This window comes from Nelumbo nucifera, chromosome 8, assembly GCF_055504915.1.
Source record: "Nelumbo nucifera cultivar China Antique chromosome 8, China Antique-T2T, whole genome shotgun sequence".
In the NCBI taxonomy this organism is placed as follows: Eukaryota; Viridiplantae; Streptophyta; class Magnoliopsida; order Proteales; family Nelumbonaceae; genus Nelumbo; species Nelumbo nucifera.
The window spans coordinates 2,645,595-2,669,816 of NC_142656.1; the positions used below are offsets into that span (position 1 = coordinate 2,645,595).

The following is a 24,222-nucleotide window of genomic DNA, read 5'->3' on the forward strand; positions in this document are numbered from 1 at the left end:
CAAAGTTATTGTGGTAAAGAGAAATAATAGGGACAGAGCACAAAAAACCTTGCAGCCAAATCTGTTCCAAAGCTCAGAGTCAATCTAGCAGAGATATCATCAGTGTTCCACATACACATCTCAGCATGTATTGACAATGAATTCACATATGCTTCTCACAAACGCCCCATAGCACATCTCAACGTGCATCGAGAACATCTCCCATACTTGTTATTGGAAGATATTCCCAATATATAGTTGGGATGTACTGTAGGAGTTTGGCTTCAGTTGGTGCAAGCCTGTGCTCACATAGTTTGAACAATCTCTTTCAACTTTACATTAGGAATATCTCCCATGAAATAAAACATGTAAAGGCTTTACAGTAATTCACATATGCGCCCTCCAAACATTTCACAATATATCTCAACCATGTATTAAGAACATCACATAGAAAATTTTGGAAGATGTTCTCAATGCACACTGAAATGTACATGTGGGGCATTTATGGGGTGCACATGTGATATTGCTTTGCATTGACGGAAGCCTAGCTTATACCATGAGGCGTCGATGTAAATCCGATTTGGCCAAATCCGTGCCTACTAACACAAATACGTTCCAACGCCCTACCAATAGGATTTGATACCGTACATCTCACCATTAAACTAAGGAAGACCCATCATAAAAGTGGGACCTATTATAAATGAAATGTATAGTGTCAGATCTATTGGTAGGGTGTTGAACATGGAACGGGATCTGCTCCTTAACACAGGGCCATCTACAGGAATATCTACCGTACATTGGCAACATCTCCCGTACTTATAACTTATAATTTATCAGAGATGTTCTCAATGCATGGCACGATGTGCGTGTGAGGCCAATGTGAGGCGCCCTGTGTGAAGAATAGATCCGGTCTCGTTGAACATATCTCCCGCTTATATGCTTCATTCCACGGGGGAGATGTTTCCAAAGCAAGATTGCAAAAGGCGGTTGGAACGGTGTGGGTACAGGTTTATCCTGACGGAAGCCGATCTCACTCGAAGTCTCGAATACTCTGACAATGAGAAAGAGAGCGAGAGCGAGCGGGCGCGCGCGCGTGAGAGAGAGAGAGGAGCGGCGTCAATCCTACCAGGAGACCATCGTTCAAGGCTTCTAGCCACGGCCTGTTAATCGTCCAGATGCAGAGATAAACGAACTATGTCCTCCCACGACAGAGCCGCTGCGGCTGCGCTGGCCAACGTTGCCCTGGCCGCAGATGGTGCAGTCATTGGCCTGGTCCTAGCTTATGTAGCCGTGCAAAGCTGGCTCAAATTCAACAACACCTCTTCTGCTTTACAGAAAATCCGTGGAGCTCCAACCGTTCGTGTTGCCGATCTCCGCTCCCTTCTATCATCTTCAGACGACAACAGTATCAGAAACATCGCCAATGAATCTGGACCCACCGAGGGAAAGCTCGTCATCGTTCGCGGCCTAATCGAGGCGAAATCGGCTGTCGATGGGAACTGGAGAAGCTTGAGGCCTAATGCCTTGATATCCCATGAGTCCGGTGAGAGAGCTGTTGTGCTACAGAGAACTCAGACGGTACCACACGCTATTTTTAATTTCTCACATCAAATTTCACACTTCATCGTCGAAATTATTTCGTTTTGTCATTAGTTCATGATCATTTTTTTGTTAGTATCTACCATAGAGAAGTTCCCTTAGTTGTTCTCTTTCTCTAATTACGTGCTCATGCTGACAAAATACTGAGAATAAATGCAACGACTTGGGTCATGGGAGATTCGAAGAAATGGCAGCATCTTTACTGATTTCCACTGTTACCAGTTAACCTGAAGATTTAAGTTTCTTGTTCCTCCCCCCCACAAAGTGCAGTACCGACCACTACACGTTAACAGAACTATACAATGAGAAGAGTGAGCAATTCAATCAACTCAAGTCCAGGCAAGACCATCTGATAAGATATTGACAGGCCTTGGAATCCAGCTAAACAAGCTATTTATTCTGGATGACAAGGACCTTATCTTAATGTCATCTCTAGTACCCAAGTTCCATCCCCAGCTAATTGCATCCATCTACAATTTCAGAGTCACCATCCACTCGTACATCAACTAAACTTAAGGCAAAACAGAGCACTGTATTTCCTTGTTTCAAGGTCTGCTTGTTTCCTGTCGCTATGCTACTTTTGATTAGTTCATACCACTTCTAGTTTGTAGTTCCAATGTCCTAATTGCACGGAATAGATTGCTAAAACGATTAATATTTTCATGTTTGTCTTTTATTTGCATATTTCTTGTTTGTAATCAATTACACTTCAATCTATACATTCACTACTTTTTTTCTTGTATAGAGTTTTCTATTTTTAATTTATTATTGATTTCAGTAGGTTGATTTATGCGGAACAATGGAATGACTTTTGAAGAACCCTTCCTAATATATTATTCTTCTTTTTGATTTTGAAGTGTATATACAATGAATGGAGGGGCCTATTTGGATGGACTTCTGACTTACGCACTCTCTTTGCTCGACCACTGAAAGAACAAAAGTCTACCTCACTAAGAATGGTAACTTTCTAATGCAGTTGCAACTTATTTGGTTTTGTGCATGCACTTGTATACTCTTTTCTTAATCACTTTCATCTTCTACGGAGTGCCTTGGAAGCAAGCTAATCTTTGCCCCCCCACTATCATGCATGAAGGAAGAAATATGAATTGCTTTCTTTTGTAACAGTTTTGAGTTTAGCCATTTAGGATTAACTTGTAGTTTCAAGTCTTTTGATGTTGTTGATTTTCAAGTCCAACTTTGTCTTAGAAGTTTAACAGAAGTATGCAATTAAGCTTATTCATAATCTAATCAGTAATGATATTCATATTACTTGTTGCAACCTTTTGATTTCCAAGTATTAGAGTCTGGCCATATTGTGAGGGTGTTTGGATGCTTTACTGTTTATTCCATGCAAAAATGTCAAAATTGTTTATAGTGTTACCATTTTTTTGTCTGGATAAGTTACATAGAAACACATATGTGGTTCCTAGGGTTAGAGATAGGAACAAAAAAGTTGTAATTGTCTGGATGTAGAGATCCTCATTGTACATGTGCAGCTTGTATATTTTGATATTAATACAATTTGCCTTACATTCTTCTTTAAAAAGGAAGAAAGAGAGAAGGAAAGAAAGAACAGAAGAAAGAAAGAAAGGAAAACAAAGGCTTAAACAAGAAAGAGCTGCTGTGCTGTTGGAAAATCAAAGGCTTAAACAAGAAAGGGAAATTAGTGTGGAAAACCATACCAGCAGCTGTTTTGTGGTCAAAGAAATAACGGAATTTTTTGTAACAGAGTTAAAAGTCCAGAAGAGTTGGTGCAGAGAGCTTAGAACTCAGTCTTTGTGGAGTCTGTAACTTGAGTTGCTTCTAGGCCTTCCTTTTGGTCTGGGCATTGTTGTATCCTTTTCCTTCTTGAATAAAATTACTTTACCTTTTCAAAAAAGAAAAAAAAAGAAAGAAAGAAAAACAGCAAAAATCTCTTGACAAATGGTTACAAAATGCAAAAAAGATGATGTTGTATGGGGCTTCAGGGGCCAAGTATGGCATTTAAAGTTGGCCAAACAAGGGGTTAATTGTTTTGTGCACAATTGTAACTTGATGACAAACTGATCGGAGAGGTTGAAGTTTGCGCCTCTTCCAAGATGCTTGTATGTATGTACATTATTTGTTTCAAGCCTGATCACAACAATACAGGGTTAGCTACATTATTTGTTTCATAATTAACAAAATTCAACTTTACTTATAAAAAATGCATGGCTTTTAAAGTTCCAAGCAATTCCTTGACAGGTCAGGATGGAGGACTTGCAAATAAGCACAAGCTTCCATCGAAGCACATCTGCACCGCTCTAAGGAAATGAGCCCATATGCTGCTTGAGAATTCACAATGCAGAAAAATGTGATTGGATGCCTCCTGATGGTGCTCACAAAATGGGCAGGAAGAGTCTTCTAGAATCAAACCCTGTCTGGTTAAATTTTTCTTTGTCAAGCACTTGTCTGGACTCCAAAATTGCTAGCCACACCAGGAACTTGAACTGTGATGGAGTCACATTATGCCAAACAGCCTTGAAAAAAAGGATACTTCATCATTCTCTGCTAAGCCTCTTTAGAAGGATTTCACTGAGAACAAACCCAATTGTTGCCACTTCCAGATTCGTGAATCCTGAACTTCTAGGTTACACTGCTCAATCTGCACTAAATTTAGCAGTTCAGCAACTTGATTCATCTCCCAATTGTTGAAATTCCTTCTAAAAGAAGGAACCCATGATAGCTTCCCCCTGTTAAAAATATAAGAAGCAGTTACTGAAGCATCCTTATTGCTTGCCACTAAATACAAGGATGGAAGCAGGCCTTTGAGGGGCACACCAGAGCACCAAGGGTCTTTTCAAAAGTTCACCTTGCTCCCCACACACTGTATTTATTACCTTTCTGGAAGTGAGGAAAAGCTTTACAAATATCTTTCCATACACTACATCCATAGGAAATCTGAGGAACCTCAACATTCCAATCATTATCTTGCAAGCCATATTTCTCATTGATTAGATTCTTCCATAAGCTTTCTGCTTCGGGAGAAAATTGCCACAGACATTTCCCTAATAAAGAGATGTTGAAATTCTTGATTCTTCTAATCCCCAATCCACATGCCTAAGGCTTGCAAACCTTATCCCAGTTAACCAAATGGATGTTAGAAGAATACTTCCAGCCTGACTACAGGAAATTCCTCATTGCTTTCTCCAAATGCTCAGCAACAGCCCCCGAAATAGGGAAAAGGGATAAGTAATACGCTGGCAAGCTAGCAATAATACCACCTTTTGGATAGGTATCTAGCCTTCCAAGAGGCTAATTTCCTGTCAATCCTCTCCAACAATCACAAGTGCTTTTAGAATTACATTTATCTCCCAATAGCATCCCCAAGTATTTGGAAGGGAGGGAGCCAAAGTTACAGCCCAAATCCTTGGCCAAGTCCTCCAAACTCTCCACCTTTCCAATAGGAATCATTTCATTTTTAGCTAATTTGACTCTCATCCCAGACACCAACCACCTCAAAGAGATTTTTGCTGGTATTTTCTCGATTGCCAAAATTTGATTGTTAAGGGGACTCAAACACTATCATCAGCTGGAAGAAAGAAGGGATTTATGGACCATGGAAATTAAAACATTTAGCAAGAGAAAATCGACATTGCTGGTCCCAAGCCTGGATAAAGGAGGAGGGTTGTGTCATGTTGGCAGCCGATTTCTATACCTAACAAAAAAAGGATCCTGATTTCTAAACAGAACAGAATGGCAAAACATGATTCATGTTGCAGACCCCACATAGTTGGGGTAAGGCTTAGATGATAATGAACAAGAGAAACTAGACACCTGGCACCCACCATGGATATGTCCTCCTGGATTTTGCAGTTTGCAAATTTGCTAACTGATTCCTTAAGTAAAGGAGTCATAGAATGTGATTAGGTGATCGTACCTATTAGAACACAGCTAGTTTTGTTTTGTTTTGGATTATATCCAAGTGGGGTGTAGCATGGGGCTAGATTGATTGGAGGTGCAGATTGGGTACCTGATTTGGAGAATTTGCACAGCATCAGCTCATTCAAATTTTAAAGAAAAAGCTCATCCTGAACCCTCCTAAGTCCTAAGCTCCATATTCTTTGTGGGAAACATGCCATTTTTTTTTGTGGAAAAAGGGAAAAAAACGTCTTTACTGTCATACTTTTGTACCTATTTTTATATCATTATTAATAATAATTTACCAGTTTGATAAGAAAACCCTCACTATGTTCTACAACAGCAATTGATAATCTGGGAAGTTAACTTTAGAACTACAATAATTACAATATCTTTGCTTTTATCTTTCTTTTCTAGCACCAATCCCCAGTCAATATATCGTGGCACCCCCTCTCACAAGGTTTGGGCAATTTTTGAGGTGGGATCTCTGTATGGATGCAAACAAGAACTGATCTTTGGATTCGAAAATATTTTTTGGTGTGTTGCATACTGTAAGTTCGTTTTTGGTTTTGCAACCCTTTTTGCTCATCCCTGCACTTTTATTATTTAATGTATCCTTTGTATTCTTGATTTAGATATCCTCTTTTGTGTAATAAACTATTGAATAAACCCCTATGCTGTCACTCTAATCTGGAAAGAAGACCTACACTCCCTCCCCTATCACTTCCTTGAAAAAATTTACAATTTGTGTCAGAGGCCTCACAGTTGCAGTAAGGAATTTCATACCTAGTACTTTGTGAACTTAAAACCAGTTCCTTTGTTATGTGATTTTTTAAGGAAATGCTTGTGATGGCCTGATGGGCTTTGTTCATTTTACAGGTTCCTTTTATTCTTGTTGAAGGTGGTCAGTGGCCACATTCTGATTATGTAGTTGTGAATTTGGATGGCTCTAGGCATCCTCTACCTCTAGTAACAGTTTATCATCAATTACAGCCAGTCCAAGCTTCACCATATACATTTCTCCAGGCACTTTTTGGCCATCATTATCCTGTGAGTTTTAAACAGAATCTTTGTTTTTTGCTCGAATAATGGTCTCTAGTTTATTAAGAAAGGTTGAATTTGTTTAGATGCTATCTTTTCTATGCTTCGGAGGTTGTATACTCATTTTAATTACTTTATTTGTCCTTGGTTTGTTCTGTTTGAAAAGGTTGGTCTTCTTGATGAGGAGAAAATCCTTCCATTAGGAAAGGAGATCACTGCAGTTGGCATTTGCAGATTTCAAGATGGAAATCCCGAGATTAAGTCCTGCAAGGATCTTCCCTATTTCTTGTAAGGAGGTCTCTTTATGAAAGCATTGCTAGGATCTGTTGCTTGGAAACAAAAATGTCATGTAGTAATTTATCTTCCAAGTATTGTAGAACACATGACCATACTTACATAATAGGATATTAGAGTAAATGGCTAGATTCAACCATCCTGATTTCTACTGGGTATTATCTGGTAGGACAGAGGACTTCCTGGCAGGCAATGCATAAGGTGTCTTATTGTGTCTTTTATCAGATTGCTTTCTAGCATTCCTCATAGGGTACATGGATAAAAAATAAGTGACTTGGATAATTGTTAGCATATTATCTGTCACTATCTTCTGTACATTTAATTTGATTATTGGTAAGAAATTCCATTAATTGGGTGGAATCCATTTATTTTACTGTGTCTGTGTTGACTTACTGTTGGAGAAAATTTCTGGTATTTACTTTTTTCCTTTATGTTTGTGGCTCTAGTGGAATAATGGGTTCCCTGGCTTATTTTGCAGGTCAGACATGACCAAAGATCAAATAGTAGTAGATCTTGGCTTTAGGACAAAAGTTCTGTTGTGGGGTGGCATTCTTCTTGTCTCACTGTCATTTGGTATATTAGGCTATGCTATCATGAGGTACTGTAGCATACAAGTGTTGGAGCAACTGGTTACTCAAGATATTGCTTATGCCTTTTTTTTTGATTATTATGGTTTTGCTTATGTTGATGAAATGGAACCAAGAATTTAAGCTCATACAGGGATATAAGAGTAAATTAGGTGATTTTACATTGTTTTATTATTATGTAAGATGTCATGTTGGGGAGAATGGGGCATGATGGAATAACTTGATTGAAGATTCCTAGGGTACAATCAATATTCCAAAAGGCATATAAGGTATATGTCTTGGGGCAAGGAGAAAATGCCTTGACTCTCAACTTTGAGGCACATTCCGAGAGGTATAAATAACACACTTGCATCACACTTTGGGGCACCTTATGTCAAGAGCATGTATTTTAAACTGAAGTAACGTTCTCAGTTCAAGAATGAATTCAGACCAGTTGTAAGATTTTGGGGCATGTATCTTTTATACAAACTTTTAGGTTTTCAAACCTATTTGATGTTTTCATACATGTTAAGATTTTTTTTTACCAAATAAAAAAGAAAGAGCTTTCTGATTGTCTAGATGGATTCATAAGATGGTTCTTGCTACTTAGCTATGATTATGATACCAAGATATCTGTACATGCCAGGCATGCTAGTGTTGAACATGATATGTACTCAATATGACACATGAGACTGCATGAACAGTTATAGAATGCACTTTTTAGTATTTAATACTTTAACGATATCTACTGATAAACAATCTTTAACAATATGTAGAATGGCATGCTTTAACAAATGATAAATGTAAATAAAAAACTGTGTTAAGTTTAATTAAATTTGGCAAGATGAGGTATTCAGCAATGACAGTAGCTTCAAAAAAAAAAAAAAAATAAATATACTGTCTTTTTACTTTTCATGAACACTTAGGGGGTGTTCACCAAAGTATATGATTTTGTTTTTCAAAACAAAACAACTGCCACACCAGAAAAAAATATATTGATTTTGCTGGCATGGCAATTATTTTTGTTTTGGAAAACAAACCAATCATGTTGCCCAACACCCCCTTAATGTACTGCTGCTTTTGTACAGAATCTCATTGTACTGGGACTTTTTGTACAGCTTTGATCATTAATACAATGCCTTACTTAACCTTCTCCTCCCCCTAAAAAGAGAAAAAACTAAATATAATTAGCATGCTATAAACATGCCAAATGTGATATTGGTATCCCATATGTGGGCAGATACTTGCGTTGGCCTCATGTCCAGACCATACTTTATTTCGTTTATTTTCCCCTGAACTATGTATCCGTGCTTCTCTTATACATGCAGATGCTTCATGTGCCATTCAACTAGTCTTAAGTATCAGTCTTTTTTCCCCCGAAGTTCTAAACCTTCTTTCATTTTACTTCATGCCTTTTCTTAAAATAATGAGATCTCATGAGGCTTAAGCCTCATGCAATTGAAGATCCTAGCACCTGCCTCATTCTTCTAATTTTCAAACATTGGGTATAACTTACGTTGTCACATTGTAAAAGAAAAAAAAGGTGATGGAATAGAAACCCTAGCTAGCAACAAAATCAAGCTGAACTTTGATGGGAGTTCTATAGGAAACCCGGAAGTAGCAGGCTTTGGTGGTGTTTTTAGAGATATGGGTGGGAGATTCTCTAAGGGCCAAGCTGTTGGTACTGCTACAAGGTCTAAAACTTGCTAAGAAATTTAACCTTCAGAACTTGGAGGTTGAAGGGGATTCAAAATTGGTTCTCTTGGATTACTTCAGGGTGTAATGTTGTTAAGGGCCCGCGAATAGGATCTCGTCACGGGTCGGTCCACGGGGAAAACCTCCTGTTTTCCCTTGTTCCTCCCTTTCCTTGAAGAACCTATCTTGCCGCCTTAGGGGTGATTTGTTCAAGAGATCACCAACTCTCTTTTGCTCTCTTTCCGGACTGAAATTTTCTATGATTTTATTCAATATTCTCAGCTCCCTAAATAGGAGATTACAAGAGATAAGAGTCCTCCTTGTAGGAAGACTCCCTGCTAATCTATACCACTTACAGATAAGATAGATAAGACTCCCTACTTATCCTTACTGAAAACATATAAGATAAGATGGGCTGAAAACAGATAAGATAAGATGGACTGTACTAGCTAGAATCCGATGAGAACACCAAATCACTGCTGTTGCCGGCGGCGATATTTCTTCCCAATAAACGCGTCTATATCATTACTCCCCTCCTGGACTAAGAGCTTGTCCTCAAGCTCGAAGCCCGGATACGTGTCTTGGAACTCAGTCAAGGGGAGCCAGGTGGCCTCGGCTGATGGCAAGCCGTCCCATTCCACCAGGACTTCGAGAACACCTCGATTGATTCTAGAGCGAACCAGGGCCCGAGGTTGGGGGATGAGTTTGCCGTCTTTCAAGGGTGGTAAGGGGGGAACTCGGTCAGGAGGAATACCCGTAAACGGTTTGAGCAAGGAAATGTGGAAAACATCACGGATTCTGCTGTGCTCTGGCAGTTCCAATTGGTATGCAACCGTACCGATCCGCCGCAAAACCTTGAAGGGTCCATAAAATTTAGGAGCTAATTTAGGAGCAGCCCTATGGCGCAAGGAGCATTGCCGATAGGGCTGAAGCTTCAATCACACAAACTGTCCTGGGTCAAATGACAATTCCCGATGATGCTGGTCCTAGGCATGCTTCATGCGAAGTTGTGCCTGTTGCAAGCGAAGAGAAACTTCAGCTAGAAGGGCATCGCGCTCTTGTAGGGAACGATCAATCTCCTCCAAACGAGTTGAACCGGGCTCATAGGATAACAAACGAGGAGGGTCACGGCCATAGACGACCCGGAAAGGTGTCATTCCGAGGGAAGAATGATAGGCAGTGTTATAACAATACTCGGCCCAAGGAAGCCAATCAACCCACCGTCGCGGTTGATCTCCGACAAAACAACGGAGATACATTTCGATCGTACGGTTCACCACCTCCATTTGGTCGTCTGTCTGAGGATGATACGCGGAGGAAAAAGATAAGGCGGTACCATGTAACTGAAACAATTCCTTCTAGAAGGCACTAGTAAAAACTGGGTCCCTGTCGCTGACAATAGATTCCGACAACCCATGTAAATGGAAAACATGTGTAAAGAAAACGTGGGCGACTGATGTAGCGCTGTACGGATGTGACAGAGGGATGAAATGGGCGTACTTAGAGAAGCGATCCACAACCACGTAAAGAACTGATTTTCCGCCAACCTTGGGTAGGCCCTCAATGAAATCCATGGAGATATCAGACCAGATTTGTGCTGGAATCGAGAGGGGCTGAAGAAGGCCAGCCGGGTGTAGATTCTCCCATTTGTGCTATTGACACGTGGAGCAATTATGGATAAAGTCCCGAATAGAAGTTTTCATACCTTGCCAATGGAAATCAGCTTGGACGCGATGCAGTGTCTTCTGAATGCCTTCATGGGTGGAGTTTTGAATACTGGAGATGATGGAGGGAATTAAAGAGGAATCTGCTGGAAGATGCACCTTGTAGTGCACCATCCCGTCATGAAGGGACCAAGTGGAGTCGGCGGCTCCGGACTGAATTTTCTGAACAAGGGTCGTCCACTCTGGTGATTGTGGCAACGCCTTCTTGATGTCGTCTAACAAGGTGATTCGGGGATGGGAAATCCCACAAAGGAGCATAGTGTCTTCGTCACGCCTAGACAAAGCATCCGCGACGCGATTTAAGGATCCCGCCTTGTAGTCTACCCGGAAATCAAAACCAAGTAGCTTGCTAACCCAATGTTGTTGAGGAGAAGTGGTGAGTTGCTGCTCCAACAAGTACTTGAGGCTATAGTGATCAGTTTTGACGACGAATGACCTTCCCTACAAGTACTGTCTCCAGTGTTGGACTGCTCTAGCTAACCGAATTAGTTCGCGTTCGTAGGCGGGTAATTTTAAATGTCGGTCCACAAGTTTGCGGCTAAAGAAGGCAATCGGGTGCCTTTGTTGCTGTAATACGACTCCAATACCTATTCCGGATGCATCGCACTCGACTGTAAACTCGAGGTCAAAGTTTGGCAATTGCAGAACTGGGGTGGAGGAGAGGGCATCCCTTAAATTTGCAAAAGCTGCATCGGCTGCGTCGTCCCAACGAAAGGCATTCTTCTTTAGCAGGTTGGTTAATGGGGCAGCCAACAAGCCATAATTTTGTACAAATTTGCGGTAGTATCCTGTCAGACCCAGGCACCATGAAGTTCATCCAACAGCTCGTCCACAATGGGAATAGGGAATTTATCCTTGATAGTTTGGTTATTGAGCTCTCTGTAGTCCACACGAAACCTCCAAGTGCCATCCCGCTTTGCTACCAACAGAACCGACGAGGAGAAGGGAGAACGGCTAAGGCGGATGATCCCCTGTTTCATCATTTTAGCACACTGCTTCTCTATCTCGTCTTTCTGCAGATGTGGTAGCGATAAGGCCGGACGACGACTGGTTCTGAACCCGTCACCAGAGGGATCCGATGATCGCACGCTCGGGAAGGAGGAAGTCCCTTGGGTTCTTGGAACACATTTGAAAAATCGGTGAGGAGCCTTTCCATATTCGCCGTATGCGTCGTTTCCCCCTGAAGCGTATGAACCTGTGGTTTTTTTGCTTCTACCCTGGTTCCCTGCCAAGTAACTCGTTTCCCATTCAAGCGGAGTGTCATTGTTAGGGCGCTGAAATCCCATAGGATTGGGCCTAGGGTGATCAACCATTTTACTCCAAGAACTATATCAAATTCATCCAAGGATAGCACAAATAAATCAGCAGAGAAGGATTCAGACTCGACCTGTATTTGGGTGTCTTTACAGATTCCGTGACTGTGAACCCTTTCACCGTTTGCTACGGCTACCTGCAGTCTTGGTGTGATTTCCATAGGTAATTTCAACTGAAGGGCAGCTTGCTCACTTACAAAATTGTGTGTGCTTCTTGAATCAACGAGGATCCGTACTGGTTTCCCTGCCACCTGTGCCTGTAACTGCATAGTCTGAGAGGTCTTTATTCCGGTGATTGCGTGGAGGGAGATCTCGGGTTTGAACGCTGCAGGTTCATCCTCGTCTTCCTCTTGTTCGTTCACCAGGAGGCAGAAAAGTCTCTTGCACCTGTGTCCCGCCGAATAAAGATTGTCGCAGTTGAAATACTGCCCCCTTGCCCGGCGATCTGCCATCTCGGCTATGGACAAACGTTTAATGGGGGGTGCCACCGTGCTGCTTCCCATACTGGATGCTGACTTGGGGACGTTGCTCGTATGAGGCTTTCGGCTAGTTGCAGAAGAAGGGGCCATTCCAGGTGTTTTCGGGGGTGCCCATGATGTCGGCTGCCACCCCATACTGAAGGTTCCGTGGCTGAGCTGCAGCTTGCGTTCGAAGGCGCGAGCTAGATTCATGGCTGAAACTAGGTTGGGGGGGTGTTGCATATCCACGTCCACCCTCAAGGGTTCTGCTAACCCTGTGGTGAACATGTCTACCTGCTGGTCCGGTCGCACCGAAGCTGCTCTGGCAAGGAGAGTCTGGAATTGGCGTTGGTATTCAGCCACTGTTCTCGTCTGTTTGAGGTTGATCAGTTCACCTAACGGGTTGCTCGTCAATGGGGGCCCAAACCTGAGGAGGCAGTAGGATTTGACTTGGGTCTAACTGAGCCCTGGTTCCTCCTGTTCCAATCGATAGAACCAGAGCTGCCCCTCTTCCGTCAAGTCGAATGCAGCTAGGCTAACCTTGTCTCTGTCCTCCGTTAGCTAGGCTAACCTTGTCTCTAACCTTGCCGTTGTAAGAAGGAAACTCCAGTCTGCTGTACTTGGGAACGACCGCGGCTACCGGGGCAACGACCTGCTGTTCGTCGGACGATTCTGTCAGGTCTGGTCGGCAGCTGTTTGTGGTTCAGCCCCTTCTGGATTCCTTTCCTTGTTAGAGAAATACAACTCCATCAAGCGCCGTAACTTTTGGACATCGTCCTTGATCTCGCGTACCTCCGTGCTGTTCTCCACAAGCCTGTGCTCCAGTTCGTGGACCCTGGACGTCAACTGCTCCAGATCGCCCATGACGTTTGGCTCTGATACCAAATTGTTAAGGGCCCGCGAATAGGATCTCGTCACGGGTCGGTCCACGGGGAAAACCTCCTGTTTTCCCTTGTTCCTCCCTTTCCTTGAAGAACCTATCTTGCCGCCCTAGGGGTGATTTGTTCAAGAGATCACCAACTCTCCTTTGCTCTCTTTTTGGACTGAAATTTTCGATGATTTTATTCAATATTCTCAACTCCTTAAATAGGAGATTACAAGAGATAAGAGTCCTCCTTGTAGGAAGACTCCCTGCTAATCTATACCACTTACAGATAAGATAGATAAGACTCCCTACTTATCCTTACTGAAAACAGATAAGATGGGCTGAAAACAGATAAGATAAGATGGACTGTACTAGCTAGAATCCGATGAGAACACCAAATCACTGCTGCTGCCGGCGGTGATATTTCTTCCCAATAAACACGTCCATATCAAATGTTCCTTGGATTTATAGACATACCATGAGGGAAATAGAAAGCCTGGCAAGGGAACTCAATGCCACTTTTACTTGGGTCAGAAGGACTGCAAATGGGATGGCTGACTCATTGGCTAAGTAAGGGGTCTATGGGCAGTTGTTTTGGGCATCTGTTGGCACTGCTACCAGGTCTAAAACTTGCTAAGCAATTTAACCTTCAGAACTTGGAGGTTGAAGGGGATTCAAAACTGGTTCTCTTGGATTACTTCAGGGTGTAATGTTCCTTGGATTTATAGACATACCATGAGGGAAATAGAAAGCCTGGCAAGGGAACTCAATGCCACTTTTACTTGGGTCAGAAGGACTGCAAATGGGATGGCTGACTCATTGGCTAAGTAAGGGGTCTATGGACAGTTGTTTTGGGCATTAATATAGCCTCTTTTTGGGTTGGATTTTTTTATCTTCGTTTTCAGTGTAAATCTATACCCTGTTTTCTCAATTATTAATAAAATTTACCTTTTCTTTGCTGATAAAAAAAAAAAAAAACTTACGTTGTCACATCAGGGAGGCCAGATCATTGACATCCAGAGTGATCATCTGGATCAGATGGTTTCCAAAGATACCAATGGCAAGCAGTCTTTTGGTGGTGGGGGGGAGGGGTCTATGGGAGACTTATGTGGTGTAGTTTTGTTTACTTTTTTTTGGATGGATAAATAGAAAGTTCATTAAACTGATAAGAGGTACATTACATTATCAGTTTGTTTACTTTATCTGTATTTTATATTTCTATTATTTTTTAGTAAGCCTCCTTTCCTTGTCAGATTTGAGTTTTCTATTGCTCTTTTGCCGTCATAGATTTCTTTTGTTATTAACAAGAAAAAGGTGTCAGTATAATTAGATTGGTTGGGTTGATGAAACTGTAGTCCTAGAATGGAAATTTTACTTCACATCTTATACCCATATCCTGCCAAAACAGATCTACTCTGAAGTGGTGCAAGTTGGGTCAGGTTGAGGTCAAACCTAACCCAATCCAAGTTGTTAAACCCCCATGGCCGAGGCTTCAGGTTGGCCTGGTTACTTCATTTCTTTTTGTTAGAATGCTCTTATTTCTTATACTTGAAATTAGCGGATTAAGGTTAACTAACTTTAGCATTATTATATGTACAAGATGCTTTTGGAGTACCAAACTTGTTTCACACTAGAAAAATCTTTACCTTTAAACCTAGAATTGTTGGTATACATGCCTTCATTGATACATACATAAATTTTGTCTGAGGCCTAATCCCTGACCCAACCCTTAAGTTGGGTTCACATGTTTCAATCCTAACCTGAACTTCAACCTGACCCGGCCTTCTTGGGTTGGCTTCAGGCTAACCTGGCCCAAGTTGCACAATGAACACTGGGCATTGTTATATGCTCTTAGAAACAAGAAGGAAAAACTTCAGGAAGGAAATGTTCTATGCAATACAAATTTAGAGAATCAGTTATATCTCTAAATTATTCCTACAGGAATTGGAACAGATGGAAAGAATGGAAGCAGCAGAGGCAGGTTCAGCAATCGAGAGCTGCTGCTCCTGAAATTGAAGGAGATGAGGAGGCTGGAGATGTTCCAGATGGGCAATTGTGTGTGATCTGTTTGATGAGGAGGCGGCGGTCTGCTTTCGTTCCATGTGGGCATCTGGTTTGCTGCCAAGGTTGTGCCTTGTCAGTTGAGCGTGATTTGGCGCCTAAATGCCCTGTTTGTAGGCAGACCATCCGGAATTCCATTAGGGTTTACAGTTCTTGAGGTACCAAGTATAAATTCTGTTTTCCTTGTTTCTTTTAAGAACACTGAATTTATGTAATCTGAACGTTAAATGTGCCACTGTGAATATTATTTTCATATTGTCTTACTGTAAATATAGGTTTTTTTTTTTGTGATGAATTTTTTGGCAGGATGTAAGGCTCAGTTTGGAAGAAAGTACAAATACAAATTTGTAGAGTGCAAAACAACCTTGTATTTTGTACGCATTTGTACTGTACATATTTGTATTTGTACTCCTTCCAAACTGAGCCAAAGAACAAGAAGGCTACACAAAAGGGCGGTAGCCCTCCCCCAATCATCACGAAAGCAAATAAAATTGAAATGCCAACCTAAGTTAACTGAGCCAGAGAAGCCTAACCTATGACCAAGATTGGCTAGCATTGTTTGCTTTCCTATAAACATATGAGAATAGGAAACAATCAAAACTAAAATTTTGACAAAGGTTATAGCACTCTTCAAGGATAGTCTTGAGACTCTTGATGCTTCATGGAGGATCATCTACACTTTTCAAACCATTTATAACAAGTTTCGAGTTTTTTGAACTTCGATGCATGAATATGTGATTCAAGAGCTGCCCATGCTTCTTCACATGAACCCGTGCCCTTACTAAAGAAAGAGAGCACCTTTCCAACAAGATCACATATAACCACCCAATGGCACACTGCCCACTTCCTTTCCTCGAAGCATCAATATTAATCTTGGCTCCATTTCCTCTTAGACTCACCCACTTAATTAGGATGGAATACGCCTTAGATCAAGATTCCTGGTCCATATTTTGCATGAAAGAGATATATTCTAGAAAGTTAGCTCTAAGCTCTTTCAATTAAAACCAGGGGAGGCGCCCAAGTATTTTTTAAAAATCTTATTGTTTCTATTTTTCACGCTTGCTAGAGACTCATTCCAGTATTTTCAACAGCTTGTTGTTAGTGGTTACTCTCCATTTTGTTAATAAGCCAGAACTCCCTCACCGATTCATTATCACAAGGTCTGGGGATGATGGGATCTAAAGTTAGTTAGCCAAACTTGCTTAACAAAATTGGCAATTGATAAAAATATCATCTACATTCTCTTCTTCCCCAGAATTGGGGAACTCTAATACTCTATATTCATACCATTCTTTTTTTGAGCCTCCACAATTGTTTGAGATTTTCCTTACGGGGTTATTCTTTGGTCGACACGAGTAATGAGGGCTGTGATGGTTTTGTTGGTTTTTTGGTTCTCTTTGTTACTTCAGCATCACGAAAGGGATTTGTTCCAACTAGTAAAACTCAACATGTAGGATTGAATACGTATCTGTCTCTTTTTTTTTTTTTTGAGAAAAACAAGCCCATAGGCAGTCGTTTCATTCAACAAATTGGGTTCAAAGTTACAAATAGGGGTGTCAACCGATTTGAAAAACCCAATTTCGAATTCAAGATTTAATATAATCAATTTGAATTCAGATACTTTGAATATCTAATCAGTCGAATTCGGATATCCTGTTCATATTGAAATTGAATAGCTGATCGGATTTGAATTTGGATATGGCCTGATTTGATTTGATAAATATCCAAATTTGATCAATTATTTAATTCTTATATATAATATATAAAATATTTAAATGTTTTATATAACTTATATATAATAATTAAATCATATAAATAATTTATATATTTAATAAATAAAATATTTATTTTATATCATTATTGATTGCCTAAAATAATTAATTGGTTGAATTCAAATCAAATTGAATATTTGAATATTTAATCGAGCCAAATATTTGAATATTAATTTTCAATATCCGTCGGATATCGAGTAAGCAACAATGTTGGTACAAACTGAACCGAGTAAGAGGGAAAGTAAGTTTTTACAATTGATTAACATATTATGTAGTTTCCACAAAGGTGTAGTTGAAGCATAATGGTCCGGAAAGATGAGGTGTAAATCACAAAAATTAAGAAAAAAAATAATTAATATTTATAAGTGATAAAAAAATACATATATAACATAGCAAGTTAGAACAATAGAATAAACAAATAACTATAAAATAGTAGTTTATAAGCAATGATTTATAGCTCGAGAATTAAATAAAATAATTACTCATCAACTAACAATTATAAATGTTTTACATTTCATGTTTCAAAATTCAAAGTTTTCAAATCATTCAAATGACCAAGAAAAAAAGGAAACATATGAAGAATCGTTCATATAATTGATATTAGATTTATGGTCATCTAATAATTTAGATGAAAGGAAAGAACTTAGGGTGCGTTTGGTTCGTGGATAAGACCGGAATCAGAATCAGAATCGGAATCCCCAGGAATCGGAATCGAAATCATCTATTCCTGGCATCTGTTTGGTTCAGTCAGGAATCGGATTCCAATTCCTGCTGTTTGGTTCAACTAGAAGGTGGAACCAGAATCAGCCAAAATTTCTAATTCTGCCCTGTTAAAAGAACCTCAAAAACATCCACTAATTATATATTTTCAACATATACACACATTGGCAACCTGCTACCAAGTGCATATATGGAGAAAATGCTTATCTTCTTTCATATCATGAACAAGATCCACATCCTTAGGATCAATTAAAACAAATGTATTTACAGGAACCACAGGGGAAAAGTTCATATTACTGGGTTCCATAACTTCATTATCTATTTGGAAGTTTATAGTCTTTACATTGTTCAAGTAACTTGGAGGACACATGTCATGATCACTATCAAGAAGTTGATAGACCATTTTATTTTGCACTGTTTTGACATCAAATCCAAGTTCTTTCCAAATGGATGCAACCAGTAGCCATGATATATCAGAAGAGAACTGACCGCAATGTAGTATAGCTCTGCGCGTGAAGGAGCAATCTTCAGAATAGCTCCAACGATAGTAGACATCTTCTGAAGGTTTTCTCTGAAGTTTTTGTAAGATACCAATATTTTCAAGTTTTACTTCTCTGATTTCTTCCCCAAGTGTCATCTTCAGCATGCTGTGAGGTTCTTGGGCTCTATAGCATATTACATAAAACCGGCATGCACAACCAATCATGGGGCTTCCTCTCAATTGAACTTATCTTAGCATCAACATATTCCCGCATAAGAAAAATATTTGCTTTAAATTAAACATCATTCTAAGACCAACCCTCTGTTCAATGGGTTAATCATCTGGACCAATATTATGGCATCAAAACCATTATTAAAATCAAGCACATATAAAGAAAGATGTAAATCATGTTCCATATCCAAATAAAATTCACAAATGCACAGGTGAAAATAAAAATAAGAAATAATTAGTCATCATTGAACTATATAACACTCAGCTATGTTTATTAGCTATTTAGTTATGACAGATGATATCACTGGTTGCAACATTTTGCCATTTCCCTACTTGTTGCTAGCACCTAATGACAATATTAGTTTATTAGTTATATTTGAGTTAATTCTTTAAGTATCTTGAGGCTACTAGCAAGAAACTTGATCATATAATTCATCGGTAATGTCTACAGCAACAATATCTCAAATACCAACCAAAGATATAGTGGGAAAAAAGTGTTAGAAACATGCACATCCAGTTTAGTGCTTTATTTGACAAGGAGGTTTTGAAAGGTGAGAAATTAAAACATCATTCGATTTCAATTTTCTTTGAGCAATCCAAAGTACCATAGGATGGACTGAATCAACTTAATGCCAAAAAAGAAACCACGGTGAGAATTAATGCCAAAAGAGAAACCATTGTAGAGACACTTCTCACCTGCATTTGGCACATGAGGCCCTGATTTGCTATGCTTTGGAACCTTTGACTTGCTGTATACCCTGCCCCCTTTTCCTGATATTGGTGTACGAAGGGGGCTGTTAACCACTTTAGTGTATCCAGGACTGGTAGTCCACACATGGAAGCCTTCACAATCTTCTGTTCCACTCTTCCGCTTCAGAGGCTGAGAATCAACAATTATGTTTGCAGAATTTTAATAAGCAATTTGAGGAAATAAATTAACTACATCACTAAATTGCAATATGTTGATAAGCATACCATTTTATGATGAAATAACTGAAATGAAGCACAATTGTAAAATGTGCACTCAAGATCATTATTTCTTGTTCCATTAGAGGGAATATTAAAACATGACTATTCAACTAAAAGGAATAATCCAAGGTATCCTATCCGCACTTCAAATGACAGATTCACAATATTTAGTAATGGCACATATTCTAGCTTGACATACTAGTGTCCATTATAAAAATAATGAGCTACAGTAGTACACCTCCAAAGAAATACCTGAACTCCAAAGCAAACTTACCAATGTGTGGTGTTTATTAAGTCACAGTTTTTCAAAAAAAATATATATTTTGAATGTAACAGCATATTATGAGCAATAGTGAGACCATTGAGATAGTTTCTGCCAAATATAGATGTAAATACAATGGGCATAGTCTTCCAATATAAACTACAAGAATATTTGTGGTTTGTTGATTCTACAAGTGCAATCCTTGTATCATCCAAACCGTATGAAATCTCTGAAACTTACCATCTAGTCTACAGCTGATTAAAAACAGAAAAAATAAAGACAGGAATGGAAGAACATGATCTTCATTCAGATGGGTTCTCTTGCATGTATTTTGAAAACTATTGCTTTCTGACCTTGACCAGGAGAGAGAGAGCAAGCTATTTTCTTTGGTTGTTGCATCCATTTTGCTTTGACCAAGGACCATTTCTTTCTTACATTTTGGTTTCTTATCCCTTCTAACTCTGTACTCTATTCTTTCTTGTGTACATCCGGCAAATTTGAGTACGTTATCTACAAGCTTAAGGAAATGGGGAAAATAGCAGAGAAAGATATCCTGCAAATCTGCAACCAGTTTGACGGGCTAGACACAGGCAATTGTGGGAAGATCACACTCGCTGATCTTATGGAAAATCATCATTGAGTTGATGGAAAATCAATCGCCCATGTCGGTTTCAATGCATGAGCAGCTATAGTAGAGGAAACAATTAAATTACGAACAATCTTCCTGTTCCATCTGAGATTTTATGAATAACAGAAGAGAGAGAGAGAGAGAGAGAGAAAATCTTTTCTTTTTGGGTATTAAAAGGAAGAATGAGGAAATTCCAAAATAGAGAGAATGCAATACAAAAAACAAACAGATAGCTGACAAAAAAAATTACTACAAAATTAGCTCCGTAAGGATATTGGATTAAATAACAGTTAAATGCATATCGACAAAAAACGAAATGGATCAAATTCCAGCAAAAGAGAAAATCCAATCAGAATTATATTTGAACGTGAAGCAAGAAAACGAATTAAAACCAAGTGAAACAATTAAAGAGATCAATATGAATAAACAAATCACAAGAATGAAGCGAAGTTTCGCATAGGTGTTCCGACAATAAGATCCACGATCATCACCAAGTGAAGTAGAATGTCGGTTTACATACCAATTAAAACGAAATGGTTCGGCTCTCTGTTCGGCGAGGGAAGAAGGCTTGGAGTTCTAGCAATCTCTCTTTCGTCTCTTCGACTGGATTGAAAATGGGGAAACTCCAATCTCCAATCTCCTGTTTCGTCTCTTCGCCTAGATCGAAAATGAGGAGGGCATTTTTGTCCAAAAAAATTATAAACAGGAATGGGAATCACATTCCCTGGGGAGGGGTCGGGAATGGCCATTCCCCATACGAGGGATTCCCATTCCGCCTAGAATGCGGTCGACCAAACATTCGGAAACGGAATGACCCATTCCGATTCCGATTCCAGGGTCCTATTCCCCCGAACCAAACAAATTCTTAGTTGATTAATAAAAGAAAATAAATCCACTAAAAAAAGAAATAAGAAAATAATAAACTTGGGATGTTAAATTAAGGATAATAAAAAAATAAATCCTACTTGATTTATCGAAGAAAAACTATGAACTTGATTGGCCTTTTTTTTTGCGTTGAACTCTCCTAAAACGTTAAGAGAAACTAGTAGAAATTGATTTGCCCTATTAGTTTTTCAGTTTTACTCTTTTTATTTGGCCTATAATTATTGAAATGCTCCTTTTATATTTTGAATTATAACACACACACATATTGCATTAAATCATTAAATAATCATTAATAGTTGAGGTTTATGGCTCAAGCTATGCCTCACACATTGAGGCTTATGCCTCATTTTAACAATGGCTTACCCCTACATCAAAGTTATGAGGTTTAAGCTTTGAAGTAAAATTTGTATGTCTCACCTCAAGACATATGGCTCATGCCTCAAGGCTTAAGCCTTTTAAAACAATGTATAAGATGGATTTGAGTTTACTATTGACAAATACTGAACAATTATGAGTGCACACCTTCAAACATACACAAGAGAATTGCATGGCAATAGCAAAGGAGATTCTTTAGTAGAAAGCATAAGTCTTACAATTTGTGTTTTAGCCATTTGCATATCACATAGATGATAAGGATCCAATCTTGTAAATAGAAAGTGGCCATAATAGTCCCTAGCTACAAGATTAGTGGAAGCACGACCTTGTCCAACATCAACATTTATTTTAGAGTCCATTTAGTTTGTGGGAATAGGGGTGTGAAATTGGAGTCCGAATGGACCATTTCAGTTCTAACTGTTTGGTTGGGAAGAATCGGAATCCTATTCCCATTATTGATTGAATGGCATTCCCACATTTGAGGGAATGGCCATTCCCTCCCCTCTTCATTGGGAATGACATCACATTCCAACTGATTCCAATTCTCACTAGAATTCCTGTCTCAACCAAACAGATTATGGAAATAGACTATTCCAATTCCGGTTTTAATAAATTTCTATTCCAATTCTAACTCCAACTGTGAACCAAATGGACCCTTAATCTTGCCCTGTGGAGGTGCTTGCCCTAAAACTGACACAGTTGTTGATGAGGAAGATCAGTAGCCGTAATCTCGGCTTGTCAAGCCGTTAAGGTAAGGAGATGATGCAACTGTGCATGCACTTTGAGGATTATCTGAATAAGGTCAAAGACAGATCCTTGGAATATGCATTCATTCTGTGCAAACCTAATCTGTTGAATGATAAGACCAGCTCTCAACAACCATCCGTCTTCCTCACACCTACTATCTTGATCCAATTGCCACCATAAAGAAATAAACTCAGCAATGTCGGTATAGCCATAATATGTAGGACGAAATTGTAATCATGAGCCATACCAAATTGGTTGAACACAAGATAGAAAAATAATATGAAATATATCTTCTATAGTAGGTCAAATGTACATTTAATTTCTTTAAGGCTCGGTTTAGAAGGAGTGTGTAGTGTAAAACCTCGTAATTTGTATTACTAAACTTGTATTTATATTATACACATTTGTATTTATACTTTTAAAAATGCATTTTTCAAAAATTAATATATCATCAGCAAAAAAGAGATAATTAACTTTAACCAAATACCTAATAACCATTGGTTGATTGATAAAAGTGTCTTAGAAAATGTTGACATGAGTCGTCAAAGCCTTGTGAAGCAGATTTCAAATCTGCTCCTCACTGAGTGTGTCTCACACCGACCTCACAGCATGTTTATCTGTGCTGCCGTGCAATATGGAGTCTGGATCACCTGCAAACAAGATGCATTCCAACACCCTACCAACAATATATGCACCACACATCTCATATATGGCGGGTCCCGCTTTTATGGTGGGCCCTAGTTTTATATCGAGGTGCGGTATCATATCAAGTTGGTAGGGTGTTGGGACTTGTTTTATTGGCAGGTGATCCCAACTTTGTATATGGAGCATCTCCATACTTGAAAACAAGATGCGTTCCAACACCCTACCAACAACATATGCACCACACATCTCATATATGGCGGGTCTCACTTTTATGGTGGGCCCAGTTTTACATCGAGATGTGTAATATCAAATCAAGTTGGTAGGGTATTGGAACTTGTTTTGTTGGTAGGTGATCCCAACCTTGCATATGGAGCATCTTCGTATGGCTGAAATGGGCTGAGGCACACTCTGTGAGGAGCAGATGCAAACTCTATGAAGCAATCATCCTAACTCTTAAATGTTTGTGAAGCAAAACTTTATGAACACTGTAATGACTAATGAGGAATTGGGATATGCTCCTCACAGCCACATCCTACCGTGTATTAGGAACATCTCCCATAAAAAATAAAAAATAAGAAGAGAAGTTCCCAATGTGTGGCTGGAATATGCTGTGAAGTCAATGTGAGGAGCACTCTGTAAGGAGCAAATCTGGACTCCCTAATGAGTGAAGCAAAGGCAAAAGGGGATGACACGTGGTAGGATGATGCATAGGGGCTAGGGAAAGACATGTCAAGTTTCTTCATGTCACTTTTGCAACCACCTATGTTGAGCTGGCACAATTATCCAAGGCATATTTGTGACAAGAACATTCTCAAATCAGAGTCCGGATCTACTCCTCACATAGCACTCTTCACACTGACCTCATATACCAGCCACACAATAGGAACATCTCCCGTACTTGTATGTTATTATATTCATGAGAGATATTCCCAATACATGACGAGATGTGGCTGTGAGGAGCGTTGTGTGAGGAGCAGATCTCAATTCCTCAAATCATGCATGGTTTGCATGGTTTCTATGATACCTTGGAGGG

The 24,222-nt window shown here is 39.5% G+C and overlaps 1 protein-coding gene and 1 long non-coding RNA gene across 2 annotated transcripts; one reads left to right on the forward strand and one right to left on the reverse strand.

Moving 5' to 3' along the window:
- Positions 1–934: 934 nt before the first annotated feature.
- On the forward strand, positions 935–15,765 carry SPL2 (E3 Ubiquitin ligase family protein). The gene is made up of 6 exons (XM_010263586.3): positions 935–1,557; positions 2,436–2,537; positions 6,337–6,507; positions 6,665–6,786; positions 7,271–7,390; positions 15,355–15,765. Exons 1-6 carry the CDS (start codon positions 1,174–1,176, stop codon positions 15,629–15,631), a joined length of 1,176 nt encoding a protein of 391 aa, XP_010261888.1. The 5' UTR covers positions 935–1,173; the 3' UTR covers positions 15,632–15,765.
- Positions 15,766–18,187: 2,422 nt separating this feature from the next.
- On the reverse strand, positions 18,188–21,455 carry LOC148789558 (uncharacterized). The gene is made up of 2 exons (XR_016079252.1): positions 21,058–21,455; positions 18,188–19,558 (listed from the first exon to the last, which is right to left on the reverse strand). It is a non-coding gene; the product is annotated as an uncharacterized LOC148789558 (long non-coding RNA).
- Between the last annotated feature and the right edge of the window lie 2,767 nt (positions 21,456–24,222).